Here is a 27,473-nt window from a genome sequence, read left to right on the forward strand (position 1 = left end):
AATAAATGTAACCATAGTTACAGTTATGGATATGTGACATCTTCCCCTTTATTTCCACAGAGGTTTCTGCTTTGCCTTCCCACCCTCTTTTATCTTTGGGAAGTGCAGAGTATCTCAGATATCCTTGGTTTCCTCAGCAATGTCAATTCCTTTAGCCTTCTTTGTTATTGTTTTACTTAAAATAGTTGCACTAATGGATGCACCTGTTGTAGCAATAGTTGGCACACGTGTGTTGTGCTACTTTTGGATGTGCATCTGAATACTCTTCAGATTATAGCACTGGCAGTCATTTGCAGTTGGGTGTGTACTGTATTTTGATCAACATTCAGCATCTTCATATAACTTTCACAAGAGTCTGTGCATCTAGCCACTGTTTATTATTCTCCCTACAGACCCCTCCCCAGACAGTAAGTCAAATAGAAACATATGTAATGAAGATATGAGGTAATACCAGCATCAACAGCAAAAAATCTGCATAGGAAATTAAACCGCTGGATCGTTGTGACACCCCCTAATTTCTGGTAAAGCTTAGTTACTGCGGACTAGGAAAGTGTATGTGGAGGGAGTTGCATTGGCAGAGAAGGAAGGGCAAATTTGTGAACTCAACACTAAAGAGTGGTTCGTTGATCAGCCCTGATGACATCTGAACTGGGCCTGAAACTTCAGAAGCAATCGCGTTTATGTTCCCTTATATAAGAAATCACTTACAGAATCAGGAATTGTTGTGAAAGGAAAAGAGAGGAGCTTGAGGAGAACCATGGCACCGTACAACATGCTTTCTATATTCTAATGTTACTAGAATAATGTGACTGCATATACTTGGCAATGTAACTTGTTAGTATGAAGCATGTGTGCACCAGCAATATTGTGAAATGCAGCTTTCCAGTATTTGAATTTTAATTCAGAGGATTATCATGGTGCAAGCTTTTAACAGAACGCATCCACACATGTCTCTTCTCACATAAATCCCTGCTAAGAGGCTTTTTAAGGTTTGTAAGTAATGATGTGTGAAGTGGCTAATAGACATTTCATGTTTGACCACTCCTGTAACAGATATCAAAATCCTACCTGTCTTCACTTTGCATATTTGATTTATGGAAAGCCAGATTCTTTGGAAGTACTTGGCTGATTATTACACAGTGGGCTGGTTCTCCTATAACACTAAGCCATGGTTTAGTACTACAGGGATGAGTCTTGGTGAACTAGAGTGAAGCATCAGGCTTGCACACTCCCCTCACCCCCCACCCCACCCCACCCCGCTGTCCCAATCTTTGTCCTACATGGCTGACAGAAGGAGTTCAACTTCAAACTTGGCTTAGTATTATTTGTGAATCAAGATTCCTGTCTTGGTACAAACAATAGTTAGTTAAACAAGTCAGCTTCATACCTCACAGTTTGAAGTTCTCCTCCTGGCTGTGTGGCAGGCGAAGAGGCATTTAGTATTATGTGCAAACTAGCCCAACAGCTGTGTTGGGGCATCATGATAAACTTTAGTTTATTGTTATGGAGATGAGCTTAGGTCCTCCAACCTGACCAGCCAGAGGGAGGAGATCAGATCAGAAGCTTTCACCTGTTTTCATTAATCACAGTTTAGCATTATGTTTGGACCCTAAACTGTGGTTAATCTTAACTATGGCTTATTGAAGCAAGCTAGTTGACAAATTACTACTACTATTGCTACTACTATTCTTTATTATTATTATTATTAGTATTAGTAGTATTAGTATTAGTATTAGTATTTTAGTAATAATTTTCTAAACCACCATCTCAAAGCAATTTACACATAAGATCTTTTTAAAAACACATAATAATAATAATAATAATAATAATAATAATAATAACCAATACATTTAAAACAAAACTAAACCCCTAAGAAATGAACACTCATTTGGAAGAGCCTGTTGGAACAAAAATGTACTCAACTGTTTCTGCCAAGTGCAGATAGTGGACCTGAAGCAGGCTTGTTTCAGTAAACATTATGGTTAAGCCTAAACAAAAAGGACAAAACCAAATGGTAACCAAAGCTTCCTATCTCCTCTTCACATCTGCACTGGAGGAGAGGACAATGGGCAGGGTTGTCTTACCCATAGGTGCTAGGGGTGCGGGGCACCTGGGCGCTGGGCTCTCAGGGGCGCCAGGCCGAGAGTCCGGGGCCCAAGAGTTGAGACCGGGGAAGAGCCCACCCATTGGTCAGAGCACTGCGGCGGGCCCTTCTGCTGTGGGCTCTTCTGCGCCGCAAGTTCAGGGGTGACCAAGCCAGTGAGATGCTGAGCCCGCTGGCCGGCTCTGCCCTCCTGCGTGCCTGGGACTGGGCAACTGGGGGGGCAGGTGGATCATTGCACCCCGGCGCCGCATTTGCTTAAGACAGCCCAATGGGAAAATGCACAAGTCAAATGCATGTCTAATCTTATTCCCATAATAGTGAATCAAAGCTTTTCATTGCATCTAAACAAGAGAATACGAGCTATTAAGATTTGTCATGGCCAATAGCTAGTATCCAATCCATAAAGTTATTTGGATTGGATACTAGCTATTAAGTTTACTACTTGTCAAATCGTTGTAGAGCAAGTGTGCAAATAAAAAAAAAGTTACATCCCAAGGAACAACTCAGGTACTGTATAGTTTTATTCATGAATATAAAATTCCTTGAGTCTTAAAACTTATTTCAAAGTCTGTGTGTGTTTATTTAGGCAACTGTTTTAGCAAGAAATGGTTACAATTGTGCATCAGAGCATTAGGACACAATTATTCACATGAAGCCACAGAAAGCAAACCATATAATAAAAATTCTTCAGAGGTTCACTTTATACTTGAATTGCACAGCTGAACCTTGAATGTATTGGGGGGGGGGCTTTTAAATACACATATACATGTTAATAAGACATGGCAGAGTTTGTATGAAAATCCATTACCTGCAAGTGCAAACAAGGAAATGCAGGACAGGGGAGGGAGGGAGAAATGAATTTTTGAAGGACAGCTCACATTATTGCTTTCCCTCACATCTGTGAGAGTGTTTATCTTGCTCTGTATGCCAGGAGTGCAGAACCTGGGACCTTCCAGATATTCTTGAATTCTAACTCCCACTAGCCCCAGCTAGGGATGGGGAAGAAATTTGATTCAGCTTGCATTTGAAGGCGGAATAACCTAAACTAAAACAGTATTCAAATCAAAGCATAGTTGTTCTTCAGAATTCTGACTTCTGACTACTTTGCAGCATGGTTCTCTAGCCAAGCAAAAATGCATATTGCAAAGGAAAGTGCTCAGAAATATGCCCATATTTGTGAAAATAAAAAATGCATTACAGAAAATTCCTTTGCAAAAATGGGTACAGTAGGCAAAATTGCATGCAAAGTGTGTATATTAGGATGAATTCACACAAAAACGTTTTTGAATTTTCATGTGAAGAAGTGAAATTGGTTATGAAGTCTACCGCACGATAACAGTTTCATAAAATGTTATCACAGGGGTAAGGAAGGGGCAAAGGGGAAAGGAAGCTCCCAGCAAGAAGCCCTGAGCCACCTCAGACCAGCATCCCTGTAAACCACACCTACTGGCCTGTCCCACTGGCTACTAGCCTGCTGAGCTGGGGTTTGCTGCAAAATCGAAAGAAGTATCGCATGTGGGCTGATAAGTTTCTGCTGCTGGCTGGCTGCTGCTTTCCCAGCTACTTTCATAATCGTCACCTGCTTTTGTAGAGGCAGCGGAGCTGAGCTGGGGCTCTTTGCACAATTGAAAGAAACATAGTGACGGCTGCTGCAACTGCTCTTGTGAGTCGCTCGCTGCTCCTGCAGGAGGCAGAGGAAGCACTAAGGAGCACTGGCTGCCTACACAGTTGGCTCAAAATCGTGATGTTTGCCGGATAACATAGAGTCGAAAGGGACTGTGAGGGTCATCTGGTCCAACCCCCCTGCAATGCAGGGATCTTTCACCCAACGTAGGGCTGAAACCTACAACCTTGAGATTGAGAGTCTCACATTCTACCAACTGAGTTTGTGTGTGAGAGAGAAGATGCTCAACTGCAAGGTTGCCAATATGGTTCCCTCCAGATGTTGGATTCCAGCTCCCATCAGCCCCAACCAGTAAGGCCAGAAGGCAGGGTTGGTGGGAGTTATAGGCCAACAGCATCTGGAGGGCACCATGTTGGCTGCCTTTGTCCTATGTGACTTTATCAACTATGTTCTATGACATTCTGAAAAGATTGTTTTGTTCCTTCCCCTGACTGTTTAGAACTGCAAGCACAACACAGGTAGCTTGTATTGTGATAGATGTCTTCCTGGTTTCTTTGGAGATGCTACTAAAGGGAAACCTGATGACTGCCAGCTATGTGCCTGCCCACTGAGTATACCTTCAAACAAGTAAGTATACCCACTGAGCAGTGGCATTGTGTCCTTTAATGGAACCCTGGGTACATGCAAGCACACATGTACACACCAGGCGGGACCAGGGGCTGGATGTGGAAGGGGAACAAAACCCGCCATGCCAGCCAAACCCTTGCTACTGCCGGACAGGCATGGGGCACAGAGGGTTCATGGGGCTGTGCTGCACTGCCTGCCCCCCCATCCGCAGCAAGAGGGAGCCCAGCCAGCTGACATGGCCCTTGATGAGGGGGCTGGGTGTGTTGGCAAGACCAGACTTCGGGGAACAGAGACCTCTGGTGGCAAGCAGGGCGGGGGGGTTACAGCCTCCCTGGCACTCCCCACAGTATGCCCCTGCAACTGAGTACTGAATAATATAATAATAATAATATTTATTATTTGTACCCCGCCCATCTGGCTGGATTTCCCCAGCCACTCTGGGCGGCTTCCAACAGAAACCAAATACAACAATATCAAACATTAAAAACTTCCCTAAAAAGGGCTGCCTTCAGGTTTTTTCTGAATGTCAGGTAGTTGTTTATTTCCCTGACCTGTGATGGGAGGGCGTTCCACAGGGCGGGCGCCACTACCGAGAAGGCCCTCTGCCTGGTTCCCTGTAGTTTTGCTTCTCGCAGTGAGGGAACAGACAGAAGGCCCTCGGCGCTGGATCTCAGTGTCCTGGCTGAATGATGGGGGTGGAGACGCTCCTTCAGGTATACAGGACCGAGGCCGTTTAGGGCTTTAAAGGTCAGCACCAACACTTTGAATTGTGCTCGGAAACGTACTGGGAGCCAATGCAGATCTCTCAGGACCGGTGTTATGTGGTCTCGGCGGCCACTCCCAGTCACCAGTCTAGCTGCCGCATTTTGGATTAATTGCAGTTTCCGGGTCACCTTCAAAGGCAGCCCCACATAGAGCGCATTGCAGTAGTCCAAGCGGGAGATAACCAGAGCATGCACCACTTTGGTGAGACAGTCCGCGGGCAGGTAGGGTCTCAGCCTGCGTACCAGGTGGAGCTGGTAGACAGCTGCCCTGGATACAGAATTAACCTGCGCTTCCATGGACAGCTGTGAGTCCAAAATGACTCCCAGGCTGCGCACCTGGTCCTTCAGGGGCACAGTTACCCCATTCAGGACCAGGGAATCCTCCACACCTGCCCTCCTCCTGTCCCCCAAGAACAGTACTTCTGTCTTGTCAGGATTCAACCTCAATCTGTTAGCCGCCATCCATCCTCCAACCGCCTCCAGGCACTCACACAGGACCTTCACGGCCTTCACTGGTTCTGATTTGAAAGAGAGGTAGAGCTGGGTATCATCCGCATACTGATGAACACCCAGCCCAAACCCCCTGATGATCTCTCCCAGCGGCTTCATATAGATATTAAAAAGCATGGGGGAGAGGACAGAACCCTGAGGCACCCCACAAGTGAGAGCCCAGGGGTCTGAACACTCATCCCCCACCACCACTTTCTGAACACGGCCCAGGAGGAAGGAGCGGAACCACTGTATAACAGTGCCTCCAGCTCCCAAGCACTCTAGTCGGTCCAGAAGGATGTTATGGTCAATGGTGTCAAAGGCCGCTGAGAGATCCAGCAGAACTAGGAAACAGCTCTCACCTTTGTCCCTAGCCCGCCGGAGATCATCGACCAGCGCGACCAAGGCGGTTTCAGTCCCATGGTGAGGCCTGAATCCCGATTGGAAGGGATCCAAATGGTCCGCTTCTTCCAGGCGTGCCTGGAGTTGTTCAGCAACCACCCTCTCAATCACCTTGCCCAAGAATGGTAGATTTGAGACTGGGCGATAGTTGGCCATATTGGCCGGGTCTAAAGATGTTTTTTTAAGAAGCGGTTTAATGACCGCCTCTTTCAGCGGGGCTGGGAAGGCTCCCTCACAGAGGGAAGCATTCACCACCCCGCGCAGCCCATCGCCCAGCCCCTCCCGGCTAGCTTTTATAAGCCAGGATGGGCAAGGATCAAGGAGACAGGTGGTTGGTTTCACTCGTCCAAGCAGCCTGTCCACATCCTCGGAGGTAACAGACTGAAATTGATCCCACGCAACTGGACTAGACAGGACTCTGGCACTCTCCCGCCCTGGCCCTGCTCCCACGGTGGAGTCTATCTCTTTCCGAATCTGAGCGATTTTATCTGCAAAAAACTTTGCAAACGCATTGCAGGAGAACTTGGGGTCCCTACCAGGCCCCGATGACGAAGGTGGCTCCGATAGATTCCGAACCACCTGAAAGAGTCTCCTGCTGCTATTTTCCGCAGATGCAATAGAGGCGGTGAAGAAAGTCTTCTTCGCCGTCGCTATCGCCACTTGGTAGGCTCGACGTTGAGCTCTAACCTGTGTTCGGTCGGATTCAGAATGGGTTTTCTCCCACCGGCGCTCTAGCCGTCTCAACGATTGTTTCATCGCCCTCAGCTCCGGGGAAAACCACGGGGCTGTCCGGGCTCCATGCAACCGGAGAGGGCGCTTCGGAGCCAAACAGTCAATAGCCCTGGTTAGCTCCACATTCCAGCGGGCCACCAGGGAATCGGCTGAAAGGCCATCAACATGGGATAAAGTATCCCCTACCACTCTCTGGAAACCATTTGGATCCATTAAGTGGCGGGGGCGGACCATCCGAATTGGTCCCACCTCCCTGCAGAGGGGAAGGGTTGCGGAGAAGTCCAGTTGTACCAGGAAGTGATCTGACCATGGCACTTCTTTAGTTTCACTTTTTTTTAATGTCAGATCACCAACATCCATAGAGGTGAATACCAGGTCTAAGGCATGTCCTCGGCTATGAGTTGGACCAGACTTATTCAGGGACAGCCCCATGGAGGCCATGCTTTCCACGAAGTCCCGAGCGGCCCCTTGTAAGGTCGTGTCGGCATGGATGTTAAAATCCCCTAGGATGACCAAACTAGGTGACTCCAGGAGAACATCCGCCACGACCTGAAGCAGCTCGGGCAGGGAATCCTTGGTGCAGCGGGGAGGTCGGTACACCAAAAGGAATCCTGTACTGCCCCTATTGCCCAACTTCCAGAACATGCACTCAGAGAACTGGGTCTTCCCAATAGGACGCCTGGTGCAAACTAATGACTTCCTAAAAATCACTGCAACCCCCCCTCCCCGCCCAGATGGCCTGGGTTGCTGTGCGTAAGAGAAACCTGGTGGACAAGCAGCGGCAAGGACAGGCCCATCCACTTCATCCAACCAAGTCTCTGTTACACATGCCAGGTCAAGTCCACCATCCACAATCAAGTCGTGGATGGCAGTGGTTTTATTCAACATTGACCTGGCATTGCACAGCAGCATCTTCAGGTCATGTGGGTATCCCTTGCTGAATCCAGTATCCGTCCGGTCAGGACCAGACCCGGAGGCAGGAATAGTCCTCAGACAACGACTAAACCTGCCTCCTCGGCAATGACATGGTCTGGTCTTAGCGTAACTCCTCCTCCTGCCCGTGATCACTGAGATCGGTTGTCCCAGTGCATCCCACCCTGTGGAACCTGCCCCAGCCATTTTGTTGGCCGGGACCCCCTCCCAGGCAGCCCTGACCCCACCCCTTAAGAACAAAATTAAACCTATACTGAATATAATTTCAAACAAGTAAGTTGGTGGTATCTATGTCCTATTAGTAAGCAGGCTGAATGAAAGGCTGAATGGAAGTGTTACCCCACCCCCTTCCTCAGCCAGGGTGTATATGAAATATAAGTGCAGCCTGAGAAGGTGTCAGAATCAATCCATCAGATTCAGAGAATTGACTGCTGTTGAGCTCTTTTGCTAATTTCACAGATCCCCACTTCCTTAAAAAATGTGGCATAGTTTTGATTACTTGACAATCCATAGGACACAATCAGAATCCTATATGTGTGTGTGTGTGTGTGTGTGTGTGTGTGTGTGTGTGTGTGTGTGTGTACACACACACACACACACACACACTGTAAAGTTTCATCACAAAATGAAGAAATGACTGTCATCAATGCTTGTTTATATTTATTTCACCACTTTACCCATATTAAGCCAAGGCTTTGTCCTAAGGCCTCCAGTCTACTGCTGGGTTGTTTGGCAAATTGAATGGCTATGTAGTGCACACAAACCTCTAAGCGAAATAAAAAGAAGAAGAATTGAGGACTTATCTCTTTAAAATAGTGGAGTGACAGATATCCTGTTGTTTCAAACTGCCTGTGTCTTCCAGTGTGCCAGCAGATTACCTCATTACATTGTGTCAATCAAATACTCAAAGAGGGGAAACTCAGAAAACAAAATGCTGGAAGGCAGAGGGACACAGCTAGAGTAAAATACTATCAGAGGATTTGTAAGCATGCAAATGATTGGGTTGCTGAGAAACTTAACTGTATCATTTATATTGTATCTGTAAAAAGAAATAGAAGAAAGAAAGAGAAAGTGGAATGATAGGAAATTGTCATTCGCTATTGCAATGACTAAATAATTGCTATTGCAATGATTAAAGCTACATACATGAGGTTACAGGTCTTCCTCAAGTTTAAAGAATCCATGTAGCTCTGGCTCTTTTCAATTGTATTAGGATCCGAACCTTTAGTCATGGAGGTTAGGAATCAAGGATGAAAAATATCTACAAAGGTTGCCACTCCTGATTCTGAATATCGTGTAAGTCATCACCATTCATTGATCTTGACTTAAATACAGCTTTGACATACCATGAGAAACATCATCATAAGGTTTCCCCTTCCCTGTTTTTAATGCAGCAGTTTTATTCCACTATTCATGTAAGCCGAGTTTACTGAGCTTTCCAGTCAATTGTCCGTTAGCTGCAGTGAGATTTAACTTGGGAACAAAGTCTGGGATAGAGCGCATTGCCAGGCCCTGGAGGGCTCAGACAAGCAGCTGTACATTCCTGCTTTTAAATGGTGTAGCGACTCATTGATAGACTAAAGTCCCATAACAACATGTCATTTGGATGCTGCCACCCGTTCGAGCTATATTCAGTGTCGGCAGAAATAGCAGAGTCATTCCAAACTCTACCGGCTGGAGCCAAACCTAAGCTCCATGTGTGAGACCAGAAGGACTTTCCCTGTAAAAGCAGCGCTCTCTGAGGAAGGACAGCAACTATGCTGCTAATGAATGTCTTTTTATCTTTCCTCTGTGTCCCTCTTCTGGCCCTTCATCAACAACAAAGTTTTAGCCCAACATGTCATTTGGATCAGAGTCGTGGATTAATATGTGACGAATGCCCCCCTGGGTACGCTGGCTCACGCTGTGAGAGGTAAGCGCCATATAGGATTTTATCGTCTTTGTCTAACAGAACTTCATTTCATGGTTCTTTTCCAAGCCTCTATGTATTCAAGCATCCATATGCACCCAGAGTCAGAATTGTGGGGTGGTGATGTCATATAAGATTCCTATTTAAATGAGAATTTTCATTGTCTCTTCCACATTTGTCCAGCAGATTTGTTCTCTGCTCAATAGGCCTGCAAAATCGTTTTTATTTAATGCTTCAGATAAACATTAAGCTACAAAGTATTTTCCATAGAAGTAGTATTACTTGATGGGATTCTTTTTGCTGGATTTTTGTGCACCTGTTAGTTTCCGTTGTTATTTTTGTGTGTTCCTAATTTGGCTCGAATATTGAGGGTGTATTTAATCAGTTTTTCAGTGAAATGCTATTTCATCTCCTAACGCTGAGCCAAACAATATAATGGCGGAAGCTAGATTTATTTGTCTCAACTACTTTAAAACTCATATTTTCAGACTTCGCTGCTTCTAATTCCCCTCTGAATTTGGCTATTTAGCATGTGAAATTACTGGGCTATGAATAAAGTTGCAGTGTTAAAAATATTTCAGAGGGGCTGTTTTTGTTCTCCTGCAACGTGATACAGGCACGCTGTTTCCAAAGTGATTTAAGGTGGACAAATGTAGAAATTGGGTATATGATCAGTCTTTCCCTCAGAGAATCCCATGTTTGATGAAATTCGGTATCTTGTGTTGCATATCCTCAGCTAAGAAACAGGCTTATGCTGAATCTGACTACTGATCCTTCCAGATTGTTCTTGTCTGCAGTGACTTGCATTGGCTCTTTAAGGTATAGGGGCAGAAGGTTTTGCCAGCACAGGCACTTAATGGCTGCATCAGGTGAAGGGAGGTCCACAAGAATGAACACAGGAGACTGGTCTTGGGTTGAACTAGGCCACAACTTTATTGATTACAATAAAGTGTCTGGAGACACTGGGTGTTGAACCTGGTATCTTCTTCATGCAAACTATGTGCTCCACAACTAAGCTGCAACCCTTTGCTTTGCCCTGTTGTTCTGGAAAATTTGATATTCTGGAAAGTTTGATTTGAGACACAACAACAACAACCAAAAAATGACTGTAAATTGAAAGTCCATGAAAGGCAGTGATAACTCAAAATGTCACTGAGGTTGGTAGTGTTCCCCAAAATACTTCCCAGTATATTAAGGTCATATATATAGCACAGAATAAAACCTTGCACCCTTAATAATGGTCTTTGCCTACCTTTGACTTTCCCAAACTAGTTTTTTTCTGGAGTCACCCCTGATAAAAGCCACTTTATTCTGTAATCACTGGAAGCAAACAACACTTAGCAGTTGGCATCCAAAGAAAGATTGCAGCTGTGAGTTTTTCAGATTCTTTTTGTCAGGTTGAAAATGTCTTCAAGATGTGCCCACTTTGAGACAAGTTGCCACCGCACCTCAATACTACTTCTGTTCCTTGTACTTGCTGTCACTATAGGAAGTGAGAACATAATGAAAACAATGCAAATTTAGTGCCACCTCTTCAATACCAATTTTCCTTATTTTTCTTATGCCTATAATTATCTTGCTTTTCACCAGTGAGGGAGCTCAAGGTCTCATATGTGGAGTTTTGAAGAGATTTTCTATCCAGACACACATTAGAATGGACAAAGGGCCCGATCCGCATACAGTTTGCTGGGCCCAACAAATCCTGTTTATATTATTGATCACCACTACCTTGGTGTGATGGAAGCTGGAATGTTTAACATGTTGGCTACTGCCCAATTCATTGGGTTATATGGCTACACCCTACAAAGTGCTCTAACTGTTCATCATTCTGACCTACATTCAATATTACCATTCCTGAATGACATCACCAAAGACATTCCCCAATATGAAAGAAAACCCAGTCATTAGGTGGGGGCTGGGGATTGTACTGGAAGTCTACAGCTCATTATTTCTAGTTAGAAAACCCAGGTTCTTTCACCCTCTGAACCTTAAAATGTGGAAGAACTGACATTTGGAAAGAAGAATACGGCTCATGTAGTAAGTATACATGGCAAGCAGTCAGCAATTTGCAAAGCCTCGGGAGAATGTATGGCATGTGTAAAAGGAGTGGGGGAGGTTCCAAATGTAGAATGTTCCTTTCAATTAAAGACTTTTGAGAGTGATCTTGGAAAATGCATCCATTTAGCCATATGCTTCATTAACATTAAGAGTCAAAGCAGAAGGCTCAGAACAAATACCAAGCCCACACTTTCTTTGTACATTCATTTGGTGTTATATTTGGCTAAAAGCACCTGCCAAAAGAAGGCTTAGGCATTCACCCGCTTATCACTATGGCTGTTGCTGCTGAGTGCTATTTCTGTCTATCTTTTCCTGTCTTGCTGGTAAGTCATCACCCTCCTCTCAAACCAGAGGGCTGTGGAGTTAATGAATGCAAGAGCAAATCAGCCGAAGAGTACTTCTGTGACAGTTTGTCAATGTAGGGGGTCACTGACAAGTCCCATAAGCAACAAGTAGTGTTTCTTGAGTGGAGGGTAGTCCATGGATTAGCAACAAGGAAGGAATTTGAATAAGTGTGTGTCTGTTTTAATTGGCACAAGTTGCACAATAATGCACCAAGCCATTGGTTATGAAAACAACAACAACATGCCAGCATTTAGAAAGCCGTCTTTATATACTATCATATGTGAATGAGTAATAACTTAAGGAATTTGCATGGAATCCCATCTTTCTTTTTTAGCTTGGGGACGCAGCTCTGAGTCATGTCGCTATTAAATTAACTGCTTTAAAATTACCCTGGCGTGTACTATGTTCAGTTTTGTCTTGCAGCAACCAGCCATGATTTCTCACTTCTAGAGTTGGCAATAAATCTCCTTTTGTGTATTTATAATGCTAGCAAATTCAGAATACTATATAGGATTGTTGTTGTTATCAAGAACATTGTTCCATTTATTTATATGCAGATTGAGTTCTGAGCTGCATTTCTGTTGGTCATTACCAAGTTATTTTTTCATTTTTTGCATCAGCCCCTATTGCTAAAAAACACACACACCACACTTGACCATTCTGTACTCATTTTTGCTCTAGTGTTCTAGCAGTCAGTTTCCTTGCTGTTCCATTCCTTCTGCTTTCTCTTTTTCCATACATTTAGAATGCTTCTACTTGCTAAGATAGCATCATCCCTTTCTTTAAATCTCTCAACTGTCCCTTTGTTGCTTTCAATTTTGTGCCCTCATCCTTGCTTTTGAGGCTCTCTGTCTCTCCGCCTTTGGCAAAATTCAATTCTTATCTCTCTCTTTATTTCCCATCTCATCATCTTCTCTCTCTCAACAAGCACATCTGAGGACTGAAGATGAGTTGGGCATTTGTGGGCCAACACGTGTTCAGCAAGAAAAGTGACCCTCAAATTCAGAGCCTCAAAGGAAAGGACTAAGGCTAGAGATTCATTCAGAAAGGAACAGGCAGCAGTTGGGTAGGGGGGGGAGAGAAGCGGAAAGACATTTTGATAATGTTACCTTGGTAGTGAGTAAGAAGGGGGCATTCTGAAATAACCTACAAAGGGAGAGACAGCAGAAAATGGGGAATGAGAGGGATGGGTGACAAGGAAACTAGAAGCAACATGATCTGATTGCTTCTATATTCACGACGAAGAGTTCAAAAACAGCCTTTGCAATGGGTCAAAATTGTCATTTGACTTGATGTTCCTTAATTTAAAAAAATTAATAAATTCAGGGTTCATGAACCACTATGAGAAGTGTACAGATATAGTTCTGTAGCTTTAGTTAAGCTGCAGGCTCCCCCCCAAAAAACTAGGTATGAAGAACACCCTTGGGCTAACAACTCCCCCCTCCCAATTCCTACACAAATGACTGCTGTTCAGTTGTTTCAAAAATCGGCATGTATGTATACACAGTCTTAATGATTATATCTCATTCATATTGCTATTCTACAAGTTGTTCCAGTTGAATAGCATAATCTGATGCTCTGTGATTCCATCCATCCTGCAATTTGAATGGATGTACCCTAGGGAGAAAAAGGCTTTATGACTGTCATATATGTGCCTGCCAGCTAGATATGGAGGACATTACTCTAGTTTATAGCTACATCTAAGAGGGACAAGAAAGTCATTCTTTTCAAAAAAGCTTTTTCCAATAATAATAATAATTAATAATAATAATAATAATAATAATAATAATAATAATAATAATAATAATGCTGGCACCCAACTGTCTCGGGAGACAATGGAGGAGTGTGCCTTTGTGGGTGAGGTCAAGCTGTTGGAAGGTTACAGCGCCTGCTGTGGCTGTAGAGACCGATAAGGAAGAGACATGTTTGTTGCAGCTGAGGCAGATGAAGGCACCCAGTTGTGCAGCTAAGGATGCACCAAGGCATTTCTTCTCTCTGCGCTCCTCCCAGCGGTCAATTCTCTTCAGGTCACTACTATGGATACATGACTTTATGGCCTGTCTCCAGGCACTGCAGTCATCTGCAAGGGATTCCCACATGGCGGGGTTGATGTTACCAGCCTTCGTGTCATGCTTGCAGACAATAATATTAATATCTGCATTTTTCTTCCTCTGTTCCTTTTCCTTATAGCCATTCAGCACTGTTGTATTTAAAGGTACGATTTCCCTGTTAATACAAGATATTAATGTTACACGTGACTCGTTCCTCCTTTGTGCCTGTTCATCAGAAGAGAGTAAGTGAAGTGGAAGAATTCCTAAAGGAAACATACAGAGCTATAAAGTAGACAACATTCAGGGTTTACCAGGAAATTCAGAGAAAGAAAAAGGAAGCAAAAGGGAGACAAAACAGGATTAGGGTCACATCCCAACCCCCCAACCCCAGGCAATCAGTGCTTTTGAAAGATATTTGGGATTCATCACAAGACACATCAGTAGAATGTGGTTCCAGAACACTTGGAAAAGGCCCGGAGACCAAGGTTTATGTTAACTTTAATTAGCAGAGTCTGAAATGATGAGAATTGGAGCAGGGAGGGAGAGGAGTGATCAAAGTGGATTGTCATTAGTAGGAGGGTTATTTATGATTAGCACATCAGTAGTCACAAATCCTTTGGGTGTTCTTCTTATGACTGGCTTTGTACATTTCTGCTGGCATTATCCAATACAAGACAAAAGCTTAAACGAAAGAGGATGGGCAGAGTGAAAGAAATGAACCCTGATAAGCGAAAGCGAAAATTATTAGCAGTTGAAGGAGTCATCTGTATTATCTCAGCATACTTGCAGAAATTGCATTGGACTGGCCACATGAGGCCCTTCTTTCTACAGGTTCCATGTAGTTCATGAACAGACTAGGCCTGCTTAGTCAAACCAAGGAAAACTAGCATCTAGTCTGCCATCCATTTACTTAAGAGTGGCCAGCTCAGATGCTTTAGAGCAGGGGTCCCCAAACTAAGGCCCAGGGGCCGGATGCGGCCCAATCACCTTCTAAATCCTGCCCGCGGACGGTGTGGGAATCAGCTTGTTTTTACATGAGTAGAATGTGTACTTTTATTTAAAATGCATCTCTGGGTTATTTGTGGGGCATAGGAATTCATTCATTCCCCCCCCCTCAAAATATAGTCCGGGCCCCCACAAGGTCTGAGGGACAGTGGACCGGCCCCCTGCTGAAAAAGTTTGCTGACCCCTGCTTTAGGGAAGTTTAGAGAAAAGGCAAGTAAGAGGCGACATGATACAAGTTTATAAAATTATGCATGGCATGGAGAAAGGGGATAGTGAAAAGTTTTTCTCGGTCTCTCATAACACTAGGTAAAAGGTAAAATTTAAATGTGCTTTCGAACTGCTAAATTGGCAGAAGTTGGGACAGAGCAACAGGAGCTCACCCCGTTGTGTGAATTCGAACAACCAACTTTCCAATCAGCAAGCCCAAGGGGCTCAGTGGTTTAGACCACAGCACCACCCACGTCCCTCATAACACTAAAACTCATGGACATCCAATGAAGCTGAATGTTGGAAGAATCAGGACAGATAAAAGAAAGGACCTTTTCATGCAGCACATAGTTAAACTATGGAACTATGCTCCAACTTAGTTGGCTTTAAAAGGCTATTGGACAAATTCATGGAGCAGGGGGCTATCAATGGCTACTAGCCATGACGGTTGGAGGCAGTAATGCTTCTGCATGACAGTTGCTGGAAACTGCAGCAGAGAAGAGTTCTCTTGTGGTCAGATCCTACTTGAGGGTTTCCAACAGGCATCTGGTTGGCCACTGTAAGCACAGGCTGATGGAGCAGAGGGGCAACAAAACCTCTATAATACATTTTCACCCAGTTTAACAACTATTTCTAAGGGTGCAGTCTTATGCTGAAGATCTACCACCTGACGGGCTATAAGAGTTAGTGGAAGTCCCTCTGTGGTGGCTGTGAGGAGCATGAGGCGACTTGAATCATTGGCAGGAGGGACGGCCCTATAGAATGGAGACACTCTAGTAGCATCTTTAGTGGGTTTTTTGTGTACTGGTGCTGGAACTTAAGGAGTGTCCCCATCGTTGGCAGCTCGTCATCTCCCTTCATGTATGAACATGCTACAGTCCCTGATTGGTGGGCTATGGTGGTGTTTCCAGGGATGCCTTCAGCATCTCTATCATTTTTCCATGTTCTATTTTGTATTTCCCAAGTAGTTCCCACACCTTCGGGACTGGGAACTCATTGGATGCAGTGTTTTGTATGTGTCTGCTGGCTGCCCATAGTTGTCCATCATAAAAAAGAGTGTGTGATATGAGGCTAGAGAAAGATAGTTCTTTGACTCACTCCTTATCAACTGAATTATGCTCTCCCTGCATGGGTCTATGTACTGGTGTTAGTGTGCTGTGATTGGGTGCTGAGTTACACTATATGGAAGTTATGTGAACCCCTTTAGTATTTCCTCCGCCCTCAGAAGCTCAGGGTGGCAGGTCGACTAGGAGAGGGCATTCTCTGTGGTAGCCCTGACGCTGTGGAATTCCCTCCCCACAGAGGTGTGTGTGACACCTTAATAACACCGTTTTCATCGTATGCTGAATACATGTCTTTACCCTGGCCTTTGACACTTGGGAGAGATATTTTTAGGACCTTTTCTACTTCTGATGTAATTTGTTTTAAAATGTTTTTAATGTTGCATTTTACATCATTGTGGCCCGCCTTGGGACCTTGTATTGAAGGGTGGGTAACACATCTAATAATAAACAAATGGTGATGATTAACAGCAATAATTCTTGTGCTTTTGTTCTGATTTGGATGGAGCATTCATCAATGCAGGAATGGGATTTTAAAAATTATTTTCCCCTTCCTTCAAAGTCAGTGGGAAGAAGGATTCTGTGGTTGGTGCCATTGGTGGGAGTATAGACTTTTGCATAAATATGCTCCTCTCTTGAGCTTCCTACATATCCACCCATTTCAGACATACCTTAGAAAATAATACCAGCATCAGAGAATAGCACCAGTACAACAGATCTAAAAAGTACCAAAATATTTAAGATTGCAAACCTGAGGAAAGGGGGCTTCATCTGCTAGCAAAAGAAATCTTAACCAAGCATTAGATTAGCCCTTCTGGGTGGGGTGCTTGAAAACTAGGCGCCCACACTGAAATGACCCTCCCACTAATGACATCCAAGGTTCAGCTTCTTGGTGTGGGGGGGGGGGAGTACCCAGGAATTTACCTCGGAAAACAATCTTAAGGTCCTGGTAAGTATATGTGGCAGAATCATTCAAATGTCCTTCCATCCACTTAGGAACTTCTCTCACATTGCTTGTAAATGTTTAAAGGGAACTTAACTCGGGTGAAATCAAAGGTTTCTTGTGTTAGCTTGTGTGCCCCCACCCCTTATTATGCATACAGTTTTATTTCGTTGTCGATTTGCATGGTTTCCTCCCCCCCTTTCTCAACCAGACCCTTTATGCTCCATGGCGGGGTATGTCAGATTTGCTGGTTAGCTGGCATAGCTGAGTTTCCTTCTTGTGTACTTGTACATGATGGGCTGTTCTCCACATGAATCTGATTTCCACTGGAGTGGTAACAGACAGGTTTCTTATTATCCTTTTCTCTCATCTTCAGCCCCAGTGACCAGCTCCCTCCCCCCCCTCCCTGCTCTTCTGCGTCCCCCCTCCCTGAAATCTAATAACTGGTGGAGCTGGCAGGATTTCAGCTAGTAATGAATCTTCAGTGCTGTTAAGGAAACTGAAAAAAATGATGGGAATGGTGGGTGGGTAGGGGAACTCCGAGAAACACTTGAGAGAAAATAAAGCTGTCTTTAGTGATTCGTAAGGCAACAGAGCTGTAAACAATGTTGTTATTTTTTAAAAAAAATGCCAACAGGTCAATGTAAATACTTTAAGATGTTATGTCTGTCGCCCTAGGTGTGCAGAAGGATATTTTGGACAACCTTTAAAACCAGGGGGATCGTGCCAGCCTTGCCAGTGTAATGACAACCTCGACTTCTCCATTCCTGGCAGCTGTGACAGCTTGTCTGGAGCTTGTCTGATATGTAAGCCAGGTACAACAGGCCAATACTGTGAGAAGTGTGCTGATGGGTATTTCGGAGATGCTGTTGATGTAAAGAACTGTCAACGTAAGTCTTGGAATCCTGCTTCTCCTGTCAGAATGCATTCATTCCCTATGGGCATAGCGCATGACGGTCTGTCAAATAGGACATGCATTTATTTTCACGGTATTACGTACAGTAAGTGTCACATTATCCAAAACGTGGTTAGTTCAGATTTCCTTACTTGCTATCTAGATTCAGGGTCATTGTTTGTTTGTTTGTTTATTTATTTATTTTTGTGGTGCTATCACCCGCGCACAGCATTTTACATATTAAAAGAGAGCAGGTGCTACCAGCACCCTTTTTTCATCTTAGCTTCAGATTATACTAAGGGTGGGGAACTAGATCCGGCCCATTCACCCTGCCACACATTTGATAAGTGAGCTGGTTTGACAGTTGGGTTGTCATGATGACGTTGTGGGACCCATTTTTACCTTTGTGGAGAATCAACTTTATGAGGGTGTCCTGTTGTCCCTTTTATGGCCTGTGATGCCTTCCTTCATCTCTGGACAGGGCTTGCTCCCTTACCAGTCTCGTTTAAAATCACCTGCTATAGGAGAATAAAAACAAGGATCCCTGAAGAGGAGCCACAGAATATTTCCCTGCCGTTTCTGCTTTCCTAGGCCAGACTAAATGAGATGATGATAAACAAGGGTATGAAAATAACAGCACTGTGTTGAGCTTGCCCTCTTCATAAAATTGAATACAGCTAACCTCATGTCATGACACCATTTAGCTAAGTGTTTCTCTCCTCTGTCAGCGGCAACCAATTATGTGGAGCAGGAGGAAGAAAATGCACATCACAATGTTAATCTTGTCATATGCACACAGGCACATGCAGCAGCCTTATATTCTTCCCCTTCTCCCCCTAGTCAAGCTGGCCACAGGTTTGGGATTTAGGAACACCTTTCTTTTTACCTTGTAGCTGGTTGAAAAAAAGTTGCATTACACATATTGAGGAGGAAATGAAGGTAAAGGCTGCCCTTTTCTTGCCAACTCCTATTGCATATTTCTTCTGCCCTTATGTCAGGCATCCACAAACTCAGCCCTCCAGATGTTTTGGGACTACAACTCCCATCATCCCTAACTAACAGGTGCCTGCCTTATGTTCAGTATCTGTCACAGTGCGTGACTAATCAGAAGGATGACACCACTGGTTTTTTAAAAAGAGATTGTGCAATAGTACTGTTTTGTTGTTCCCATTGAGTTACTCATTTGGTGTAAAGGTACAGTATATATTTCTTTTATTTATCTGTGTATTTAATTTACATTCGTACCTTGGAAGTCGAACGGAATCTGTTCCAGAAGCCCGTTCAACTTCCAAAATGTTCGGAAATCAAAGCAAAGCTTCTGATTGGCTGCAGGAACCTCCTGCAGCCAATCAGAAGCCACAGAGGCCCCGTCAGATGTTCAGGTTCCAAAGAACGTTCACAAACCAGAACACTCACTTCCAGGTTTGCAGCGTTTGGGAGCCAAAACATCTGAGTACCAAGGCATTCAGGATCCGAGGTACAACTGTATTTAGATTGAGGGTTCCCATCCTGGTCTGTGGACTACCAGTGGTCCACAAGCTTTATTCAGGTGTTTCACAGCATGTCTGCAAAGAACACTTACCATTTGAGTTCTATAAAATTCTGGAGAATTCAAATTGTAATACAAGATAAGAAACAAAAGAAGCAATAGAAATACAATTAAAAATCATACAGCATCTATCACATCACAATTGCTACAATAAGCAGAAAAATAATAATTCAGTGGCCTGCTAAACCCATCAGCAATTTTTCAGGGGTCCATTGCAGGGGAGTTTGGGAATTGCTGATTTAGATCATTTCTTTACCACTTTACATTTATAAAAGTGATTTACAGTGAATCTTAAAATATCAAGTACAACATTGCAAAGTATAAGAACAGAACTTTACAAATGAGTATCGAATACAAAAGTGCAATAAATGTCCATGGTTTAAAGTAGCATAATTAAAATTGATCATATGTTTGGAACCGGAACGGGAAACCTGATTTTAAGAAATTGTGTTAAATTAAATTAATTTGGTTTGATTTGGAAAATTGTTTTTTTTAAAAAAAAATGGGAGGGGGATGAAACAACATATCCTTTTAAACAAACACTACAAGTAAAAAGCAAATACTGTGCAAAAATACAGTAACAATTCCGTGTGTTACGGCATTATTGGCTAAGCAAGGTAACTGAGATGGAAGCTATGCCAACACTTCCCTCCACAGTAGCATCACCAAACACACCCTTAGCACCTCACCTTCACCCATTCTCACCAACCATACTCATAACACAGTTAATTCCCAGCTGACCACTTGGCACAGAACATCTGATCTACAAAGAATCCCCTGGCAGCATTAAATATAATTTTCAACCAGCTCTTTCATGGATCTCCAAGGCAATACAGTGCCATACAAACATAGCCACTCCTTGTCTTCCACCTAGGTAGGGTCTTCTGTGGATCAATTCAGTCTCTTCCACTAATAAGATTTCCATAAGATCTCACCACCACCACCACTTCTGCACATTTGGGATTTTTACAGGTTCCAATTTCAGCAGCTGCATTGGAGTTGATTAATAATTCATTGGTTCTGTGCCTCGTGACTTGCTTTTTAAGGAGGTCATTTAAAAAGCAGCGGATTTGAAAAATCAAACTATGAGCAGAATTGAAACTCCCATTGCTGCGCTTCTTTCCTTGAGGCATTGACATGGCTGAAACTTTGAACATTTCCTCTACAGAGACAGCTGTATAGGAGGCTCTGTGTGGAGCAAAAACATACAATATATATATAATTTTTTAAAAAAATAGATAGCTTTTTAATGTATATTTATATTATTTGCTTTTTGTCATTAGCTGAGTTCACTGTAGAACTTCTCAGTATATTAATGTTCTTGCGCTTGCAGTTGCCGCAAATTTATTTCTCCTCCTATTACGACTAGGCTTTCTTTTTTTGCATATTTCTTGGGCAAGCTTCCATGAAGTTTGCCCTGAAGCTGTGAAATCAGAGGGACTGTGCCTATGCTTTGTTGCTTTCAATTTTTCCTTTTCATTAAAGAATCAACTTCATGATTGAAAACTTGCAAAGCAAGAGTCTTGCTCTCAAAATACTGTGGGTTTTTCCCTCCCTTTCCCTTCTTTCCTTCCTGCTGGGGTCATTTACATTAGTCAGTTCAATTGGCAGCTCAGTTTTGTCACTAGCCTGTTATTACTAAACATTATTTTTAAGAAATGAAAATGTAAAATAAAAGTATTAAACCAGTAGCCCAGATCTATTTGTCCATTATTTCACAACTGGCTTTTAATTATGGAAACTTCATACAGCTGAAAGTTGCATAGTCTTCAAGGCAGATTTTAAAAAGAAAAGAAAGTAAAGCCCTAATGATTGTACATTCTGTATAATTTGAGGCACAGCTTAATGGTTTAGAGGAACTGTCTGCAGGGGAGAGGCACCCACCACCCATTAGGAAGTGGCCAAAGGAAATACTGGATGGATGTGCATTGAAACCCATGAGGTGTGTCCTTGGATCCATTGCAGGGATTACTGGGCCACAGCATTGCCTGGCTTTCCCAGGGGTGTACTTATATTATTAAAATTCTCCTGTGATCATAAGTCACATAATCTGGTACTAGAATTCCATTATCTGTGCAGTCAATGATCTTTTCATGCAGAATGTGTAGCCTGGCACCTGCAATTAAATATAGAAGAAGCCATCAGTGACCGTGTGCTCATGGCAGGGTTCTAGTTGCATGGTTCTGAGTCAAGTAAAAATGGGAGAGGGCAGTGGCATTCATCTTTCTCTTGTGTGGCTAATTGTAGACCAAGAACAGAGTTACAGTATACACACACACACACACACAAAAGTGCAGTTCATTTTGTTTCATGTACATATCACAGCATACAAGCATGCATTACATTATGACACCCTTTCTTGTTTCCATGTAGCTTGTCGTTGCCATCTCAATGGCTCATTTTCAGAGACTTGCAACTCTAAGACTGGGCAGTGTGACTGCAGACCCAATGTGTTGGGGCGTAGATGTGATGAGTGTAAGGTAAGCCATAAAAACTGATCCATCCTTATTGCTTTCCCCTCTTTTTTGTTGTTTAAATAAAATGTTGAGGGTTGTTTTGGGCTTGGAACTAAGGATGCTAACTGCCTTCAAGACGTGTCTCAGAATTTATTTCTAAGGCTTTCTGGAATCATTGGTGCTAATTGGAACATGTTATTTGTGGTACACAGGATCTATCCCTTTTAACATTTAAGTCAAACAAAATAAATGTACACCATGAATAGTTAATAACTTTTTATGTATATAAAGGAACATTTTAGTTCTTTGCAAAACAAAAAACAAAAACTGACATAATAGTTGACATGAAAAAAGAAAGAAAGAAAATGGGCAGAACACCCCCCTTTTGCATTATTGCATCATGATTCATATGTTTGTTTCTTTACATTTTATAAACAAATACAGAAGGGTCTCTCAGGGAAAAAAACCATAAGGAACAACCCTCTTGGCTTCTAGAATTATCATTCAACGCAGTTGTGGGCTCAATGTCCATTTGCTTTTGTTTTTTTAAAAAAGAGGTTAGGTCGGTTATCTGTTTTCTGACCACTCATCTCACACCTTGATCACAATGATTATGTCAGTGTTTACAACAATAAAGCAAACCTTCGAAGCATTTGAAATGAACGATTTGAAACGAGTGAAACAGATTGTCCCAATAAACTGGTAAGGCTGTCCAGAAAAATCGGAAAGTGATTCTGTGCTGTGGTGATCTGTGCAACTTCAAAGGCTTCTCCTGAAAGATTTTTTTACTTCTCTCCTGTGTGAATGTTTCATTAGAGCACTTTAACTTTCTATGTGGGAAATTACAACAGGAAGCCATTAAGAGAACTAGAAAAATAATGTCAACAGTAGAAAATGGGGATTTGAAAAGTAACATGGGGTCATGTCAATAGCACTCTCAGGATAGAGTTCCATTTTTAATGGCTTTTTAATCCAACAGAAGGAAAGCAATTTTTATGAGTTCTTTCTACCCACTGTCATTCTCTGGGCCACCTTCCATGCTGTTCTGGAGGGTCCCCCAATCTTCTGAAACAGATTTTCAGGGGTGCAACGGGTTGCAGGGTGAGATGGAGTTGGTGGAAATTGCCTCTCCTTTACATTGGCAGAGGTGACCACTGAGTCAAAAGTTCTTGCATGAGCGAAGGAGCACAATTGGATTCAAGCCTCATTATGATCATGTATGGCATTAGCTCATTTACTAGATACAGATGTGTTTACATTACTGGAGCATTATTGGTTGTAGTTTAGAGCAAAGTTTACTGGACTTTATAAGATGTGCATATGATAGTTTTAAGTGTAAAACAAAAGGCCATTGGATTTATGTAATCTTTAGTTGGTTCAGTTTAATTCCATATATACTCTAAGAAAACCAGATTGTTTGGTGTACAAATATTTATAATAGACTTCTTGCTCTTTTTCTCTCTTCTAACCTTTTCTTGTACAACTTCGTTTTCTAACTTGTTTTCCCTCTCTCTCTCTCTCTTCAAAAGCCTGGTTATGTTTGGGTTCCAGAAAAGCAATTCTGTACACCATGTGGATGCAATCCTCTAGGATCCATGTCACTAAACTGTGATGTGTCAGGGAGATGTATCTGTAAATCAGGATTTGCTGGTAAACGATGTGAGCTGAGCAGACAGGTGTATATCCAGAAGGAAAACCCACTACCAGCTCAGCAAATCAGAGCACCTCATCAGAGATGGGGCTACTCCAGTGCAAGTGGGTGCCCAAGAGGTGCTTTCAAACCTGCCTCTTTGGTAATCAAAAAGACCATGTACAGCATGCATTGCATTCTAGCATGTGTCTGTGTTGTGTTACACTAACAATGCAGTAGAAGGAAACCATTTAGAAAACAATCAATGTTCTCTCAACATCAAAACATTGTCTGGTACAATATGCGCTAGAGAATAAATCCCGTCGAAATTCCTGGGATTTTATTGAAGTTCAGGACCCATGCTGTTGCAGTGTGATTCATCAGGCAATTGAGGTTAATTAATGAGGGTTATATCTCAGAAAAAAATAAATTTTGAATGCTGACTTTTCAGATAAGTAAGAAGTTACAAAGGAACTTGGATAATATTAGTAACTCACATAACCTAAGTTATTGTGATTACTTGAATTCACCTAAAGTAATGTTCTCAGGTAACTCTCTGTACAGAGTACTTATAGCGGGACCAGTTAGTTGAATCCAGCACATAGTAATTAACACGAAACATATCACACTTATTAGATAATTACTTTTCCTATGAAACTGGTGATTTTGAGGGCTGGTGTTTGCTGGTTTAATTGCATGAGTTGAAGCATTCCTTTCTGTTCTTAGTGTGAGATACAATGCTATAGTACTAGTCATAATATACAGTGGTGAAACAGTGGACAAATTGCATGTTTATTTCGGTTACTTGGCTTTGCATGGGGAAGCAACTTCAGGCTCTGCGCCTGTAATCTGAACAAGGCCCGCTGATGCCATGCTGAAGTAGGGATAACTGAAGCTTATGTATTGAACAGAACCTTGCTCTGAGGTACTTTCTGAACAGGCAGGGTTGGTGGACCAAGGACCTCTAGTTTAACTGGTAGACTTATGGGGCTGAATTTAGGACAGGACTTTGCAATGGTTGAGCCCTACAAAAGATTCCAAAGGTAAGTGAAAGAATTTGGTTGTGTTTAGAATAATAGGATGAAATATGGTTTAACAAAGCCGAGATTTATCTGTATTTATATCTAATTTGTACTTGCTTATAAAGCGGTAAAAATGTAAAAAAATGACAGATATAATAAGTATTATACTAGATGTATGAACCGTTGTAAAAGCAGCGGAAGTATATGCAGAAAGTATTAGTGAAGGCTTTTTGATGACTTTATCTTGTCTCAATCTTCTTCTCTGAAGATTTCTTCCTTTTCTTTTTTTTCCTTTTCTCTTCTCTTTCTTTGCTTCCTTTTTTCTTCTCTCTTTCTCTTTTTTTTCTTTTCTTTCTTTGTTTTCTTCCCTTTTTCTCCTCTTTTTCTTCTTTTAATCTTATATTCCCTTTCTTTTTGCTTTTTGCTTTTTCTACCTAAGATATGAGGGATTTTTTTTTATTTTCTTATGTATATGTAAGAGTGCATTTGTATATGCATATGCTTGCATGTAAATATATTTTAATTGAATAATAAAGGACTTTTCTAAAAAAAAAAAAAAAAATTAAAAAAAAAGATTCCAAAGGTACAAATTGGGATTTGTGAGCATGCTTGGATCAATGATGTTGCACTAATAGTTGCTGCTAATACAGGTTCATGGTGATACAGGTTTAACAGAAAATCTTTGCCGTTCTATGCCATACAGCAGCACTGCAAGGAGGGATGTTTTCTGCGGAGGTGGGAAAAGAGAGGCATTTCCCTATCTCGTTTTGAATGTGCACAGTTGGCCTCCACATCATCTAAAGGCCTCAGAGGCCACATAAACTACACTCTGCAAGGCAGAATAATGGCTGTATGTGTCCTATGGAAAAGTGATAGCCGCCACACTAAATCAAAAGCCCTGTGGTAGTCCAAATGAGGACTCTTCTGTTAGCTCATCCTTTGTTATTAGGCACATCAGGAGTGCATATTAATAGTTGCTTTTGCAAGGTGCTCCATTAGAGCAGAACGAAATTCAGAATTGAGAATGCTTGGCATTACATTATACTGATTCCTTAATGAGGACCAATGAATCAGATTTCAAATTAACTTTGGAGCTTTCAGAGTTGTCTTTCTTTGTATTTTAGATGTTGGTATCTTATTCATTTCAGACTTCAAGCATGAACTTGGGTAAACTGGGCTACAAGGAGAGGTGCCATATTTGAACCTTCTTATTTGTTTTAATCTCTTAGGATTTAAACAAACTGACTCATTCACATCCATTGACCCTTCAAGAGTCAGTGCTTCTTGCACACTTTTTTTCCCTTTTGCATTGCTTGCTATTTTTATTTCTGCTAAATGATTTCCCTCTGTCTACTGTGACAGCCTGGAACCTTTGGCGTACAGTCATCCAGAGGCTGTGTTCCTTGCAACTGTAATTCATTTGGATCCAAATCTTTTGACTGTGATGAGACTGGACAGTGCCATTGCCAGCCAGGTGTTGGAGGAAAGAAGTGTGACCGCTGTGCTCATGGATTTTATGGCTTTGAAGAAGGAGGATGTACCCGTAAGTATAGATCATAGTTTCATTTAATAGATGGGGAGCTTTCCTTTTTATTATGTGTGTGAGGAGAAAGACTTCTTTCAGTCCCAGCACTACATCTGAGTTCATCACATTCTGTTTCTCTGGGATTTAACTCTAGGAATCTTTTTTTTAATGCAAGTTAGTTTTTCTTTTATTTTTTGTTTTTAAAACTTACATGTAGCAAAATGCTCAAGGCTGGCATAACTTTTTTAAAAAAAAAATTCCCGTGAACCACCTGCAATGAAGAAAACACAAGCAAAGCAAGCATTATGCTATAAAGACAGGGAGAACTACAAATGTCCAAGGTTAACTGCAAAATATGCACTTTGCATTTATTTTTTAAAAAACATGCACGCGCGCACACACACACGGATAGATTTATTCTAGTAACCAGTTCCATTGTGTGTGGCTTGTAAGAAGTGTTCTTCCTTAGCACTTATGAGGCCCATTCAAAATATCTTAAAAGTGAATGCAAAATGTACTGCAGAAATGGAGCCTAAGCATTACCAGGTTAAACTGATGGAAATAATAAATTGTCAACTAAAATGAAAAAAACCTGAAAGTATCTCAGTTCTTTTACACAATCCTGTCAGTAAAAAAAAAAAAAGTGCAACTCTAATTTCTATGTGGCGCCTACTTTGTGTGTTTGGGTTCATTGTAGAGCTCAATAAGAAAGAAAAGAAAACAGCAGTTCATTCTCTCTTCCACCTGGTTACCTCTCTCCACACACCCCGCTTGCTCTAAGTGCTTCTCACTTCCTGAAGCACACTCTCTTACATTGTCCTTTAAGTCATTCATCTTCAACTGGTGGTGCAATGGAGTTGCAACTTTTTGTAAGGTGGTTTGTGCCAACAACCTCATGGTTCCTGATTTATTTATTTGTTTATTTAAAAAAAAACACTTTCAGCAGAAAACCAAAATCTCAGAGGTAAGTTTCTCTGTCACATGATAGGCACATATCTGAATTTGTCCACGGTTTCTGATCTGTTTGGGTCCTCCAAGAAAGAAAATGGCCCAATAGCTACCTCGAAGGTGGAGAACTTGTGGCTCTCCAAATGTCCAAGGGAGACTTTAACTCCCTTCAGCCTCTTGCCAGCATGGCCATT

The 27,473-nt window shown here is 42.3% G+C and overlaps 1 protein-coding gene across 8 annotated transcripts in view; it reads left to right on the plus strand.

Moving 5' to 3' along the window:
• The window catches only part of LAMA2 (laminin subunit alpha 2), a 362,452-nt gene that overhangs the window by 205,794 nt on the left and 129,185 nt on the right, over positions 1-27,473 (plus strand). For 6 of the 8 annotated variants that reach the window (XM_033143752.1, XM_033143756.1, XM_033143755.1 and 3 more), the window contains exons 17-22: positions 4,228-4,355; positions 9,501-9,587; positions 17,933-18,144; positions 22,072-22,178; positions 23,684-23,947; positions 26,169-26,349. In XM_033143752.1, the coding sequence (XP_032999643.1) occupies positions 4,228-4,355; positions 9,501-9,587; positions 17,933-18,144; positions 22,072-22,178; positions 23,684-23,947; positions 26,169-26,349 (979 nt within the window). The remainder of the gene's footprint in view (positions 1-4,227; positions 4,356-9,500; positions 9,588-17,932; positions 18,145-22,071; positions 22,179-23,683; positions 23,948-26,168; positions 26,350-27,473) is intronic. The other 2 variants (XM_033143759.1, XM_033143760.1) reach the window with 1 other exon arrangement.

This window comes from Lacerta agilis, chromosome 3, assembly GCF_009819535.1.
Source record: "Lacerta agilis isolate rLacAgi1 chromosome 3, rLacAgi1.pri, whole genome shotgun sequence".
In the NCBI taxonomy this organism is placed as follows: Eukaryota; Metazoa; Chordata; class Lepidosauria; order Squamata; family Lacertidae; genus Lacerta; species Lacerta agilis.